At 37.3% G+C, this 14982-nt stretch overlaps 1 protein-coding gene across 10 annotated transcripts in view; it reads right to left on the bottom strand.

Annotated features, from left to right (window-relative positions):
• Positions 1-14982, bottom strand: part of EML5 (EMAP like 5) — a 190514-nt gene that overhangs the window by 86740 nt on the left and 88792 nt on the right. For all 10 annotated transcript variants that reach the window (XM_086709055.1, XM_086709057.1, XM_086709056.1 and 7 more), the window contains 4 exons: positions 9338-9443; positions 7703-7796; positions 6655-6755; positions 370-572 (listed from right to left, as the gene is read on the bottom strand). In XM_086709055.1, the coding sequence (XP_086565181.1) occupies positions 370-572; positions 6655-6755; positions 7703-7796; positions 9338-9443 (504 nt within the window). The remainder of the gene's footprint in view (positions 1-369; positions 573-6654; positions 6756-7702; positions 7797-9337; positions 9444-14982) is intronic.

The raw sequence follows: 14982 nt of genomic DNA, 5'->3' as shown, positions 1-14982 counted from the left end.
GGTAACTCTACCACTTTTAGCAAGATACATATATTCTCTTGGATGCTTCATAATCCCATCCTTCAAAAAGAGAGGATAAGAACAGTAGTTACCTCACAGGATACGGTGATAATAAAGCACTTAAGCCATTGTTGACACACAGGAAGAGATTAAGAAGTATTGAGTTAACACTGTTTTTTAATAGCAGACCTATTTCACTCTGTGTTCAGAAGTTTGAAAGAGGAATAAAAGAAGGTAGAAAGGCTCTAGTTTACAGATTATTACTGGGTGGCTCAGCTCCGCAGAAAGGCATACTCCTTTACTTGTGAAAATGCTCTACAATCCATGATCAAATTATGTTTAATGTAAAAATATCTTCAGGATACTTACTTTTTCCAATGCATGCATACTAAACACTGGCCCATCATGTGCTTTAACTGTTTTTACAAGAAAGACATCTCTCCAGATACACACGTCTCCTGTGGATGTTCCAGAAAAAGCCATCTCTTCAGTCCATCCATATACTGCACACATCATCGTGTCATTTTTCCCCAGTGTGCCCACGTAGCCTTTTCTTCCAATCAATCCTCCCCCTGGTTCATAAAAAAATATCACAGAAGTACCACTTTTAAAATGTATAAAATGATAAAATTTCTTTCCTACCGTAAATGTTTAAATAGAGACTTAAAAAGAAAAATATAAGTCTCTCAATCAGCAACTTGCCTGGCTGAGACAGCCACACCCACAGCACCTTTTAGGCCATAGTTTTTTGGATAAAAACATATATGCTAAGTTGGCTTTAATCAGTCCTTAGCACTTTTGGTTGGTTTTCAAAATTTTTTATTATGACATATTTAAGAAAACAAGAGAGTACCAAAAAACCTCAATACAATGAATGTATGTATATCCCCTAACAACCTACATAAAATTGTAAAAACAACGAAAACATGATGCCAATCCCATCTCCCTTTTTCACCCCTTACTATTGTGAAAGTGATGTTGACTATTCTCATGCATTCCTTTAAATTGAGTGGTTTGGGAAAATGCAGTACATTTATTAGCATACTTAAAATACAGGAAAAAGCAACCTTGTAATGTTTATTTTTACTACTTATTTGTAAATTCTTAGGCAATGTTAGATTATCCATGGTTTAAGATTTTCTATAATACCATCCTGTATGTACCGTGAACAACAGTGGTTTGTCCTGAACAACAGTGGTTTGACCTGCGTACAAGTCTATTTTTACACAATACTTTTCAATACAGTCCAATAAATGGATTTTCTCTTATGATTTTCTTTCTTTACAATGTTTATTAAAAAAATTTTTTTAATGTTTATTTATTTTTGAGAGAGAGACAGACAGAACATGAGAGGGGGAGGGGCAGAGAGTGAGGGAGACACAGAATCCGAAACGGGCTCTAGGACCTGAGCTGTCAGCACAGAGCCCGACACGGGGCTCGAACTCACAAACCACAAGATCATGACCTGAGCCTAAGTTGGATGCTTTAACTGATTCAGTCACCCGGGCACCCCAAAACGTTTACTTTTGAGAATGAGAGTGTATGTGCACACATGTGGGGTAGGGGCAGAGAGAGAAGGAGAGAGAATCCAAAGCAGGCTCAGCACAGAGCCTGACATGGGGCTCGATGTCATGCACTGAGAGATCATGACCTGAGCCAAAATCAAGAGTCAGATACTTAACCAACTGAGCCACCCAGGGGCATGCGTTACGATTTTCTTAACATTTTCTTTGCTCCAATTCACTTTGTTGTAAAATTATACTACATAATATACTTTATAAAATATGTGTTAATTGATGGTTTATGTCACTGGTAAAGCTTTGGGTCAATAGTAGGCTATTAGAAGTATTTGGGGAGTCAAATATTATATGCAGGGTCAGCACCCTAACCTCCCATGCTATTCAAGGGTCAACTATATTCCTTTGCAACTTGCTTTTATCACCAACAATCTGTACTGGAGTTTTATATATGTTGATTTGTACATCTAGAAAATGCATTTTTGTAACCCTGTAAGCATTCCATTATATGAACATAACCGTCCATCCATTTTCCTGTTAATGGGCACTTGAGTTGCTTCCAAGCCTTTGCTATTGAAAACAACACTGCTTTAAACACTCTTGTAAAGGCCTCTTCTATGCAAGTACAAGAGATTCTCTAGGAGTGCCCAGGAATGACCACAGGGTATTCACAAAAGGGAAAGCATATAAATGGGAGGTATCATCTGTTGCCAAACTATTTTACAAAGTTGAGGCACTAATTTACACTCCCATTAATAGTGAAAGGAGTTCCTGTTGCTTTCCACCTTTCAGGAATATTTGGTATTGTTAGACTGGGGGATATGAAATACCAACTGAATTTTACTATGGTTTTAATGTGCATTTCTCTGATTATTTTTTTATATTTTCCTATTTTTATTGGCCATTCATTACCTATTGATATCTTTTGCCCAATTTTTTTCCCAATTGAACTTATTCATTCATTCAGGAAATATATATGCCAGGCACTATTCAAGGCACTGGGGGTAAAGTTATGAACAAAAGAGACAACAAAACTCCCTGTTCTCATGGAGTTTCCTGGTGAGACAGTCAATAAATATAACAAATAAGCAAAATGTGCAGTATGTTAACAGATGATGATGGGTGCTATGTAGAAAATGTGAGCATAAACGGGAGATAAGAAATGGGAGAGGCCCGTTTTAAGTAGGGTGGTTAAGAAAGGCCTCACTGGTAAGGTAGAAGTTAAATGAAGGAGGTAGCAAGAGCAAGCCATGCAAGAAGAGGGTTTAAGGCAGAGGGATCACCAAGGGCCCAATGCAGGAATGTGACAAGAACCTTCAAGGAACAGCTATAGAGGTCAGTATGGTGTCGCAAAGAAAATAAGGGAGGAAGTAATGGGAGATGGGGTCATAGAGGTCAAAGGCAGCATTACAGGCCATTGTAAGGATTTACATTTTACTCTACATGAGATGGGAAATGGTTAGTGGAATGAAATCTGGCATATCATGTATTAATAGGTTCATTCTGATTTCTGGGTTGAGAGTAAATCAGAGAACACCAAGGAAGAAAGGAGTCAGAGGTCTATTTCAATCATCTGGGCAAATGATAAAGGTGGCATGGACCAGGGTGGTTGGATGGAAGATGATGAAAAGTGGTCATATTCCATATGGGGTGCCTGGGTGGCTCAGTCAGTTAAGTGTCCGACCTCGACTCAGGTCACGATCTCACGATTCAAGAGTTTGAGCCCCTCATCTGGCTCTGTGCTGACAGCTCGGATCCTGGAGCCTGGAGATTCTGTGTCTCCCTCTCTCTCTCTCTGCCCTTCCCCCTGGCCCATGCTCGGTCTCTCTCTCTCTCTCTCTCTCAAAAATAAATAAACATTAAAAACAATTTTTAAAGATAATAAATAAAAAATAATTTTTTAAAAAGTGGGCATATTCCAAATGTATTCAGAAGACTGACTTTTCTTAACACGGCAGTCAGAGTTGTTAGTGAACTTGTAAGAATAACTAAGTGGACTCATGAGGGGGAAAAATAGGTCAGAATTCCCTCAAGGGAAAGAAGAAGATAAATTGCAAAGTAAACATTTAAACAATGGTCTAAAGGTGTTAAAGTACATAGATAAGAAGAGAAATTGATTAGCAACTCAAGGGTCGAGTTGAAGGAAGGTTTTTGTTTGGTTTTATTTATTTAAGATAGAAAAATAACCCCACATTTGTATGCCGAAGAGAAAGAGAAAGAGGGAAAAGTGAGGATGCAGGAGAGAAAGGGAAGAAGGGCTGCAGTGATGTCCTTGAGTGGGCGAGAAGAGAAAGGATCTACTATACAAGGGAAGGGACTGGCTTTCAGGAGAGCACAGACTGTCATCTGGAGCAGGAGAGGCAAACTACAGGCTGTGGGCGAAACCCTGTCACCACCTGTTTTTGTACAGAGCCCACTGGAACAGGTTAGCACTGGGAGCTACACAGGCCATGCTTATTTCCTTCTCTGCTCCCAGAAACTGTCTCCCCAACTTTTGGCTGCCAACTAGTAGTTTCCCAAGGTCTAAGCTTGTTACCATTGACAAGTTGAGGACTCTGCTAATGGCAACCGCTGAGCACGTAGCAGTGGAATTCCGTCTAGGAGCTGCCTCAACTCTGGCTAGCTCCTCAAGGTGAGAAGGTAGGGCTCTCCAGAAGGAGAACACACTAGGACCTATGTGTCACTGGGGAGGAGTAAGACTGACCATGGTTCCCCCAGCCCAAACTGCCAGGCCCTTTCACTACAGCAAGTTGATCTTGGAGAGAATATCTCCAGTTAATGGCAACTGGGTATAAAACAGGGTAGGAGTTTTCACTCTTGTTCTGTTAAGTACTTATATAATATTCTTGATTTTGTCCCTGGGCCTAGAAAGTCTAAAATATTTGCTATTTCTCCATTTACAGAAATAGTCTGCCACTCCTGGTTTAGATAATCAACTGGGTTTTCTGACAGGCACAGCATAACATATTCCTATTGTACCAGGTCATCATTGCACTCAAAAAACTCTTGGTGGCTCCCTGCCCCTACCAACCATGAAACAGAGCTCAAATTCCTTCGAGGACAGATTAATAATTCATAAGTTGAAATTCTCAAAGCCTAGATCTGAGACAGGAGGTCAGAGCTCCCTTTTAGACTCAGGCCTACGCCACGACTACTTAATTTACATAAAGCTATGCATTTAGAGGATTAGCACTTACTCCAATGAATAAAGTGGTTACTTATTTCTCACTTGGCTAGTGAACTCCATGGATCAGAACCCCAAAAGTGAGGAAGGCTGGAAGGCACATCAAAGTTTTAACATTTACCCATATGGTTCAGTTTCAGGTCTACTATATGACTAATGAAACTTAAGGAAAAAGGTATTCAATTGTAAATCTCTTCATTCCAAAACTATTTAAGTCTCTTTTTTTTTAAATTTTTTTTTTAATGTTTATTTATTTCTGAGACAGAGACAGAGCATGAGTGGGGAAGGGGCAAAGAAAGGGGGACACAGAATCTGAAGCAGGCTCCAGGCTCTGAGCTATCAGCACAGAGCCCGACGCAGGGCTCGAACTCACAGACTGCGAGATCATGACCTGAGCCGAAGCCGGATGCTCAACCGACTGAGCCACCCAGGCGCCCCTTTAAGTCTCTTATTTCAAAGAAATTTACAAAGGTTTTTGGTTTTTTCCAAGACAGAAGTAATAAGTACTACTTGTTTGGTATTTGCAATTCTAAATAAATAAGATACTCTAAAATTTTGTTTAAATATATAGGAATGAAAATGTGAAAATACTTTTTACTGTGTAAATGTATATACACTATGATCTGATGAGTTTCTGATAAAGTAGAAAATCCAAGTCTGAAAACCAATTCACGTTCTATGTAGTTTACAATTTGAAAGTAACCTGAACTTGGGAAATGTCCTCACTAAGACTGTTCTTTTCTTTTTTTTTTTTTTTTTTAATTTTTTTTTCAACGTTTTTATTTATTTTTGGGACAGAGAGAGACAGAGCATGAACGGGGGAGGGGCAGAGGGAGAGGGAGACACAGAATCGGAAACAGGCTCCAGGCTCCGAGCCACCAGCCCAGAGCCCGACGCGGGGCTCGAACTCACGGACCGCGAAATCGTGACCTGGCTGAAGTCGGACGCTTAACCGACTGCGCCACCCAGGCGCCCCAAGACTGTTCTTTTCTTAGATAGGTTTTATTTCTATTATTCATGTATTTTATCTGTAAGGTTTAAGTGGGCTGAGACTTAGATATCAAACTGGTGGAATTTATAAGTATACCACTTATACTACTAGTTTATTTAGAAAGGAGACATTTTTTATTTTAAAATGCAAACTTATTTCACAGCTGCTAATCTACAGTTACAAATGACTCAAGCAATACAATTTTCTGCTTCTGTATCATTTTATAGCATATAAAGAATTTTTACAAAATTTTTCATTTTCAGTTTATACTAAAAAATATGTGTTTAGCAGAAGAAAGGAGTTTGGACATCGCTTGATTCATCTCATAAGTTAAACCCTTTTGAAAATATGAATACTACATCAATGTAGTCAATAAATACAATAAAAACAATCTTCTATTTGTTTATAATATATCAAGACAATTGTGAATCACTTAAAAAAACATTTTGGATAATTTTAGATTTTCATAAGATTCAAGGGTAACAGAATTCTTGAGTTTAACATCTTACTTACTATAGACTATTTGTCAAAACTAAGAAACCAACATGTTTAATGCATTTCTATTAACTGAACTCCAGACCTCATTCAGATTTCACCTGTTTATCCACTAATATCTCCTTTCTGTTCCAGGGTCCAATCTCAGATACTGCATTGTACTTAGCTAAATCACTTTTAAAAGTAATAATTTCTTGGGGCGCCTGGGTGGCGCAGTCGGTTAAGCGTCTGACTTCAGCCAGGTCACGATCTCGCGGTCCGTGAGTTTGAGCCCCGCGTCGGGCTCTGGGCTGATGGCTCAGAGCCTGGAGCCTGTTTCCGATTCTGTGTCTCCCTCTCTCTCTGCCCCTCCCCCGTTCATGCTCTGTCTCTCTCTGTCCCAAAAAAAAAAAAAAAAAAAAAAAAAGTTGGAAAAAAAAAAGTAATAATTTCTTGTTTCAAAGGAGTAAAAAGAAGAACTTCCTTACCTGCTCTACGCCAAAACTTCACGTGTTTAATTCCAGCTGTAATTAACTTATCAGGCACGTAGGGGTTCATCTTTACAACAAAAATCTTATCTTTACTTCCTCTGGAAAAAAAAAAAACAAACAATGTTTTAACTCTGAAGATAAATCTTTCCTTTAATAATCTTTTGCCTAATCCATACCCTACCTTGATTACTCCATTACTGAACCTTTGACCCACTTATCTCTCAGGTTTGGGCTATATAATCATGAATTTGCACACTTGCTGTTCTGTCATAATTTTAATTTCTTAACTCTTCTCAATGGAATTTTAAGAGATAGGAACAGTGTGAAGAGAACTTTTGAATAGCACTTACTATAGTACTGTGCATAGGGAACTGTGGCATGAATCAGTTAAAGAAAAAACTTTTACAATACTTTGTTATAGTTTAACATAGCCATTCCAAACACAAAGTTCCTCTTAAACTATTTTTTATTTGACCATTATCTATGTGCTGAAAGAAGCATTTAACTGTATTTTTAAAGTGCTTTAATGTCTCATTTTAAGGAGTAAGACATTAAAAAAATAATCTGACACTGTTGACTATTTCCTCCTTTAAAGCAATTGTTAATATTTTTTATTATAAAATACACACTCATAGTAGAAAATTTAGAAAATGGAAAATGTAACAGAAAACAAAAATAATCTCTAGCTTCTTTATGATATAGATGTGTATGTTTCATCCTTCAAATATATGCTATGAGCATTTCCAATGGCTATATAATAGTTTATCATTCAACAGAATTCACTCTACCTATAAATGCAGAGTTTTAGATAATAGCTGCTTCCAATGTCTTACTACAGTTACAGTAAAAGTAGGTACACAAGGGATAAACCTACAAATGAATCCTTAATTTGTCTTTTTACCATGATTATACTATTTATTCAATGGTAAGAAAGATGGTAGCAATTAAAAAAAGGTTACATGTTTGATTTCAAAACTGTTTTAATTAAAAAAAATTTTAAGTGATTTCAGTACTTTGCCAATGTGATATCAAGTTTTTCCCCCACCTTGCTACTGAAAGTTTCTCTCCTTTCTTCCAGTCCCACAGCACAATAGTGTGGCTATCATCTATTCCAACTGAAGCCAAACGTTTCCCATCCGCTATAAAAATGAATCAGAGAGACACTGGCCATTAACATTCAGAAGATAAAAAACATTCAGTACATGTTCTGAAACCACAGTACTATATTTAAAGTTTTATAAAATGATGTTAAATGTTAGTCATGCATATATATAGCTATAAAATAACCAGAATTTGTAAGCAAGGAAAGAGTAATTTCTCAATGCATCTAAACATTGTTATTTTTCTCTGGCCTCATTTCCAGGTTAGGATGGGGAGGAGGTAGATAAGTGGAAAAAAGAGATTTTAAATGAAAAGAAAAAATTAAGAAAGAAGGAAAGATTTACTTCAATTAAATTTACTGTAAGAACTCTATTGTGATATAACAACTCCTAGGGATTATGAAAATTAACTGAATGAAAAAGATGTAGGTTACAACCTCATACTGTCATTAATATGACCGTTTGTAGTGAAGGTCAATTATATTAGTTGTTACTATTATCAAACAAGTAATGAATGTATTACACAAATGACTGAACTAAGTCAGTCATGCTGACAGGTGTGCACATGTTTATAGGCTGCAAAGGCCCAAACTACAATTAAACATTTACCACCCTGCCACTTTTTGCAAACCTCAATTAGTTCGTTATCACTACCTGTGAAATTTCTCTTGCTGACTCCCTTGTTTGCCATTAATCTTCTTGTTTCTTGACATTCAGCATGTCCCTAAAGGCATATTTACACTTCCCCCCAATAATTCACTCTCATTTCAGTTGGAGCAGCAGAAGGCACAAATTTGCCGTTTCTTGAAATAAAATCCTCTATTAATGGCATTTCTCCCCTCTCCCCAATCCACATCCTAGCTTTCATTATAGATCTACATGCAGTTGTTAAAGTGTAAAATATAAAGCAAAGAGCTAAAATCGTCTCAAATTATTCTTATAAGATAGCCTGTAATTATCACTTTGTAGAAATGCTAGAAAACAAGTATCTCAGTATTCACCTCTTTCTTTCTTAGCTTTCACCCTAAACATTTTCAGTTTACTCTGTGGCTAAAAAATATTACGTGAGACTGGGGTTTTCCCAAAGCAAGAGGTACAGAGAGTGAGCAGTAATTCAGATGGTTTTAGATGTTATACAAACATTTTCTGTTTTAACAGAAACATATTTATATTAATGGGTATTAAAAATAACACTCGTTAAATTATAAGCTAGCCCGCAAACCCACACTCTCTGCCCTGACTGGTTAGGACAATAGTATGTACATTTGAAAACAACTGTGTAGGGGCGCCTGGGTGGCTCAGTCGGTTAAGCGCCCGACTTTGGCTCAGGTCATGATCTCGCGGTCCATGGGTTCGAGCCCTGCTGACAGCTCGGATCCTGGAGCCTGCTTCAGATTCTGTCTCTCCCTCTCTCTCTCTGCCCATTCCTGCTTGTGCTGTCTCTCAAAAATAAATAAATGTTAAAACAACTGTGTAGGTCATAGCTACATGACAAGTTTAAGCAACACTGATTTCAACTATAATGCTATATATCACCTCTGCATTTTAACCATTCTTACTGAGACAGAAAACAGCCTTACCTGAGAAATCAACAGCACAGACACCATATTGGTGGCAGCCCTTTAATACTGACAATGGTTTAATGGTCTCTGTATCCCATATGTGAATTGAGGGATCCCTACCTACCTACAATAGAAAGAATTATAAAAGTCATACAGTTAAATTTTTTATTTTCACATGTATTAAAAGGAAATAAAATGGGATTTTACAGTCTTATTTGTTATGGGCATTTATCAAATAAAAAATATAAAGCAGATTGTATATGTGACTGACATTTCTTTCTTACATTTGGTAAAATGCTAATGAGGCTAAGCTCAGTGTTTCTAGGACTGTTCTGTGTGACTCACAAATCTTATCCTATACTTCATCAATAAAGATAATTCTCACCGAGCACCTATAGTTAGCTGTATTGCCATGCTAGAACAATGAGCACTAAGACATTCAGGTAAATTTTGCAGACTCAATAGGAAAACAAGACATTTTCAGTTAAATCAGAATATCTGGTAACAGATGCTTAATGAAGAGGAAAGGCTGTAAAGAAATGGAAGACAGGATACGTGACCTGGCCTTCAGAAAGTGCACTCTCAGATAAAAAGAGAAGAAAGCAAGTACATTCTAGGCTAGGATAATGCTATAAACAAAGATACAGAGATACTTAAACAAGTACTTAAAACAAAGTACTTAAAGTACTAAGCAGTTAAGACTGAATAGATGCTATCACTTAGGTTTTTACTTGGTTTAGACGTTCACTGATGCACAGGTAAACTATCAATTTGTAATTATTCTCTTAGACTCAAGTGATCACTTTTAACTACAAGGATAAAGAGCTAGAATAGCTTTGCCTGTAAAGGCAACTCCTGAAATAAAGGATATAGCTGCCAATTATTATTAATTTTGAGACTGATTTTATATAGACATAACAAATAACAAGACTGCCATCAGCCAATATTTCACTGAAGTTTTTCAGCCAAACGTTCCCACGGACCATTAAGTCTTCTGTTTAACTTCTGTAGAGTTTGACACTTTTGATAATTTCACAGTAGCACTGTCTCCTGGTTCTTTGATCTCCTGGACTCTTACTAATGAGTTTCCTTCACAATTTCATTACCTGTCCCCTAAATATAAACTCCCCCAAAATTCTGTCTTTAATATTCCGGTCTTTTCATTCTACATTTTTGCCTTGGGGTATCTCACTTTCAGTTTCAATGGTTAAATCAACAAATGACTCCCAAATTCTACTTTCTAATATTAAACTCTTCTTCTGAATTTAAGACTTACATTTCCAATTGCCTATTGGACATCTCACATGGAAATGATGATGATGATGATGATGGCAAAGGCTAACTAACATTTACTGAGAACTGACTTATGTCCTAGAAACTGTTCTAAACGCTTTACAAGGATGGACTCATGAAACAATCAGCAATTCTAAGAGATAGGCAATGACAGTATCCTTATTTTAAAACATATAGAGACTAAGGCATAGAGAGGCTAGGTTATTTTCCCACAGCTAATAGGTGGAGAAGCTTGAATAACACCATGTTCAGTGCTGGTGAAGATAAAAGAGTGAGTACTATTAGGGCACATGTGGGGCATGGCAGTCAGGGATGAGGGGAAAGGTTAGGCAAGTTTTCAGATGTTACCTAAGTTTTAAAAGGAATAGGAATTAGATGAAGTTGGAGGACTGAACAGAAATGGAGGGTAAGAATTTTCCAGAGGAGGCGACTAAGTAAAAGATGTGAAGCAGTATTATATATAGACAAATTCTAAATAGCTCAAAAGACAGGAGCATAGTTTACCAGGAAATAATTGGTAAGAGATAAAAAGAGGAGTCTGGGGGGCGCCTGGGTGGCTCAGTTGGTTAAGCATCTGACTTCAGCTCAGGTCATGATTTCATGGTTCATGAGTTTGAGCCCTACATCTGGCTCTGTACTGACAGCTCAGAGCCTGGATCCTGCTTCGGATTCTGTGACTCCCCCTCTGTCTGCACCGCCTCCCCCTGCCTCTCTCTCATTCTCTCTCTCTCTCTCAAAAATAAACATTAAAGAAAATAAATTTAAAAAAAAAGAGGAGTCTGGAGTTGGCCTAGGTTAAATATCTTGAGCTACATGCTAATGAACTTACACATTAGCTTAAAAGCTACTGATAAACACAGAAGAAAAGAAAGATTATTAGTGGATTGAGAAAATGGTTAGGGGGAAAAATCTGAAGATGTAAAACTAGTTGGTTGGTTATAACAACAGATTAGAAATTATGAAGCAAAGAACGGCCAGCAGAGATAAGGTAAAATACAAAAACAAAACAACAAGGCACAGATTAGTCATGGTACAGAACTAAGCTATATTCAGGGCAAATCTTGGATGCAGCTCTGGGACTGACTGGCTCTATTGGGTGAAGAGAACAAGTCAGATTCTCGGGCTTAGGCAACCAGGCTAATTTAACGTCATGTTCTAAGTAGGAAATACCAGGATAAGCAGGTTTGAAAGGAAAGCTGAATCTCATTTATCTCCATTTTGGACACGCTGAATCTGAGCTACCCACAAGATATCTAAGTGAGTGTGTTTTAGGTAAATTTTTAGTGAATTGTATATTCCTCCAACTCAGATTGTAAGCTCTTGACAGTGGCAGCCGCTGAATTATCTTCGTGTTTCCCCAAGACATTTAATGCTTTCAAATAAAAAGCACTCAACAGATTTGAATTAAAATTTTAAAATTAGGGTATAGTCAACATATTCAAGTTGTCAGGTAATATTCGTTCAGTTTCTTTCACCTCCAATTACAATCACAGTTCATGACGAAGGAGCATTATTTGTACTCTACTCCAACAAAACACCATTTAGATTTGTCATCTAAATTTCAAAGCCCTCAGATAAAACACTTCAGAAATACTTTTACTTTTGATATATTTTTTTCATTTTTAACAATTTTAAGAAACATTTATTTTAAAAGTCTGTAATTATAGAAATGAGACTGGCTGGTTGAAATGTAATACAGGAAAGAAGCGGAAAGCACTGGGAGAAATAGGGAAGGCAGTGTAAGCCTGTGCCTTGGGAGAAAGGATTGGACTCTGCAATGCCTAAAGCAGAGTACTGTTGTTCAAGTGAAGCCAGAAGCAAAAGCCCTATGGCTTGATGGTGAAGGAAACCAGAATATATCACCCCAAAATATGCCTCTTTGACACAGAAATTATTTTCAGCTGAGGGCAATAAAGAAACAGCCCCCCCAAACTCCACCTCCTTTTCTGCATAAATGCGATATATATATAGATATACACATATTTGTACACATATAATAATTATACATATATGTGTGTATATATAGATGTGCGTGTGTGTGTGTGTGTGTGTGTGTATATATATATACACACAATTTTTTCAACTATATTGAGATACATTTGACATTATACAACCAGTTGATTATGTAAGTTCTCCCTTTACTGGAGACAGACTCAGCCCAGAGACAGCACAAGAGGAATCCAAAGAAACCTTACTCCAGGAGTTTCATCCTATATATACCTTCCCACAGCCTGTAGCCCTTAGAAGCCTAAAACTGCTTTCCTTTGTCCTGTCATTTCTTTAAGAATCTGCTGTTTTCTATACAAGGTGGAAATATAAGCCATCATTCTGAGTTACTTTGGTTTAGATTTCTCCAACATGATATGCACTACACCTGTTAATAAACTTTTTGTTCTTCTTTTTTACATTGATTTTTTTGTTAAAGAGCCCCAGCTGAAAATCTAGGACGTCTAGACTTAAAATTGTGCCTCCCCTACAGTAGGTATCCAGGGATGTCCTGTGGGCATAATGACTTTTAATTTAATCTAACTTGAATTCTCTCCAATCCCAGAATCATGGTAGCAAATGACCAGTTTTTATACAGCTTTCATTATAGTACTGCCAGAACAACTTAACACTGAAACTCCTTGCCAAATGCAATGGGTAAATAATTGTGCTTTAAGAGGAATCTCTTACATAAACTAAAGGTAAAGATAAACAGTGCCCCTGAGGACCTCACCAATCCTTTTAATTAGTTCTTCATCATGCCCCTAAGATTTGAATACTTCAGGCTACTCACAGTTTTTTAAATAAGCTGTGTTTTGTGGGATTTTTGCCCCACTTTTCCAAATAACATACTTGGAATACTTTCTCCAACCTCCCCTGTCAGGTAAACTGCTCAGTGCAAATGTCATCATCTCCATGAAGGTTTCCCTGATTCTATTAGGCACAATTAATCAGTCCTTTGTTACACTGCAAAAGGAATTTATGCATATCTCCTCATTAGTGGTTCTCAGCAGGGGTCCATCTTTGCCTCCCAGGAAACATCTGACATTGTGGAGACATTTTTGGTTACCACAATTGGGTGGGTGGTGTTAATAGACATCTAGTGAGTAGAGGCCAGGGATGCTGCTAAACATCCTGCAATACATAGGATTACACTGTACGCGACAATGCAACTATTCTCACAACAAAGAATTAGCTGGCCCAAAATGTCAATAGTGTCAAGGTTAAGAAACCCTGCTTTATTTACACTTATAACCTTGTATCACGACTTTTCTTGCATGTATGCCTTCCCCCTCAGAATATGAATGTTTACCATGGCAAGACCATGCCTTATTTATCCTTATATTCCCAGCACAGCACATTTCCTGGTACACAGCATGTGCTCTATGAAGGTTTTTGAAGAAATGGAAGAAAGGAGGGAGGAAAAAGGAAGGAAAGACTGAGCAAGAGGGAGGCACAAACGAAGGGAAGGAAGACGGGGGAAAGAAGAAAGGAAGAGTGTTCTCTGCTTTCAGGAAAACTCTACAGAGTGATGCAAGTTGCTGACCCCCACACTTCAATGTATCCTAGAAGGTATATTTACACACAGTTTAAAAAGCCAGACAGACTAAGGGAGCTTTAAGCTTTACCATTTATTAACTCTAAGATCTTTCAGAAAATTATTTAATTTCTTCAAACCTAAACTTCCTCATTTGTAAATGGAAATGGATTCCCTGTAAAAGAGGTGACAAGAGTGAAATAGGGTTGATCTCTGAACAACGTGGGGGTTCAGGTGTCAATCCCTGCACAGTTCAAAATCCACGTATAACTTTTGACTCTCAAAAAACTTAACTGTTGACCAGAAAGAAGCCTTATTGACAACATAGTCAATTAACAGGTAGTTTTATAAGTTACATGTGTTACGTACTATATTCTTAGGACAAAGCAAGCTGGAGAAAAATGTTAAGAAAATCATAAGGAAAACACATTTACAGTACTGTGAAAAATCTACACGTAAGTGGAGCCATGCAGTTCAAACTTGTGTTGTTCAAGGGTCAACCGTATATACTAAGAAACTAGTAAGGTGCTTACATATAGAAAGAATGTATAAACATCACCCTTTTCCTCCTTCTCTAAGAATACCTACATAGAGAAATATCAGTCAAAACTTTTCTCAGTCTTCTATTTCAACATTTCTGCTTTGTACTTTGGTAAACCTGAATGGTTACTATCATGGTTGTAAAACAAAAATGTAGTCATCCTGTTTGTCACAGAACATTTGTTAATTTCATTATTTTAGCTAACTCAACTTAAAGAAACCAGATATCTAGTCTTTATGTTGCTATGTTTACTCTAATTAAAAAATATATATCTGGACAGGAGGATGACAAGCCAAAACTTTTAGT

The sequence above is a fragment of the Puma concolor genome, chromosome B3 (assembly GCF_028749965.1).
Source record: "Puma concolor isolate L17-30 chromosome B3, mPumCon1.1.hap2, whole genome shotgun sequence".
Classification (NCBI taxonomy): Eukaryota; Metazoa; Chordata; class Mammalia; order Carnivora; family Felidae; genus Puma; species Puma concolor.
This window is presented reverse-complemented; position numbering and strand designations above follow the sequence as displayed.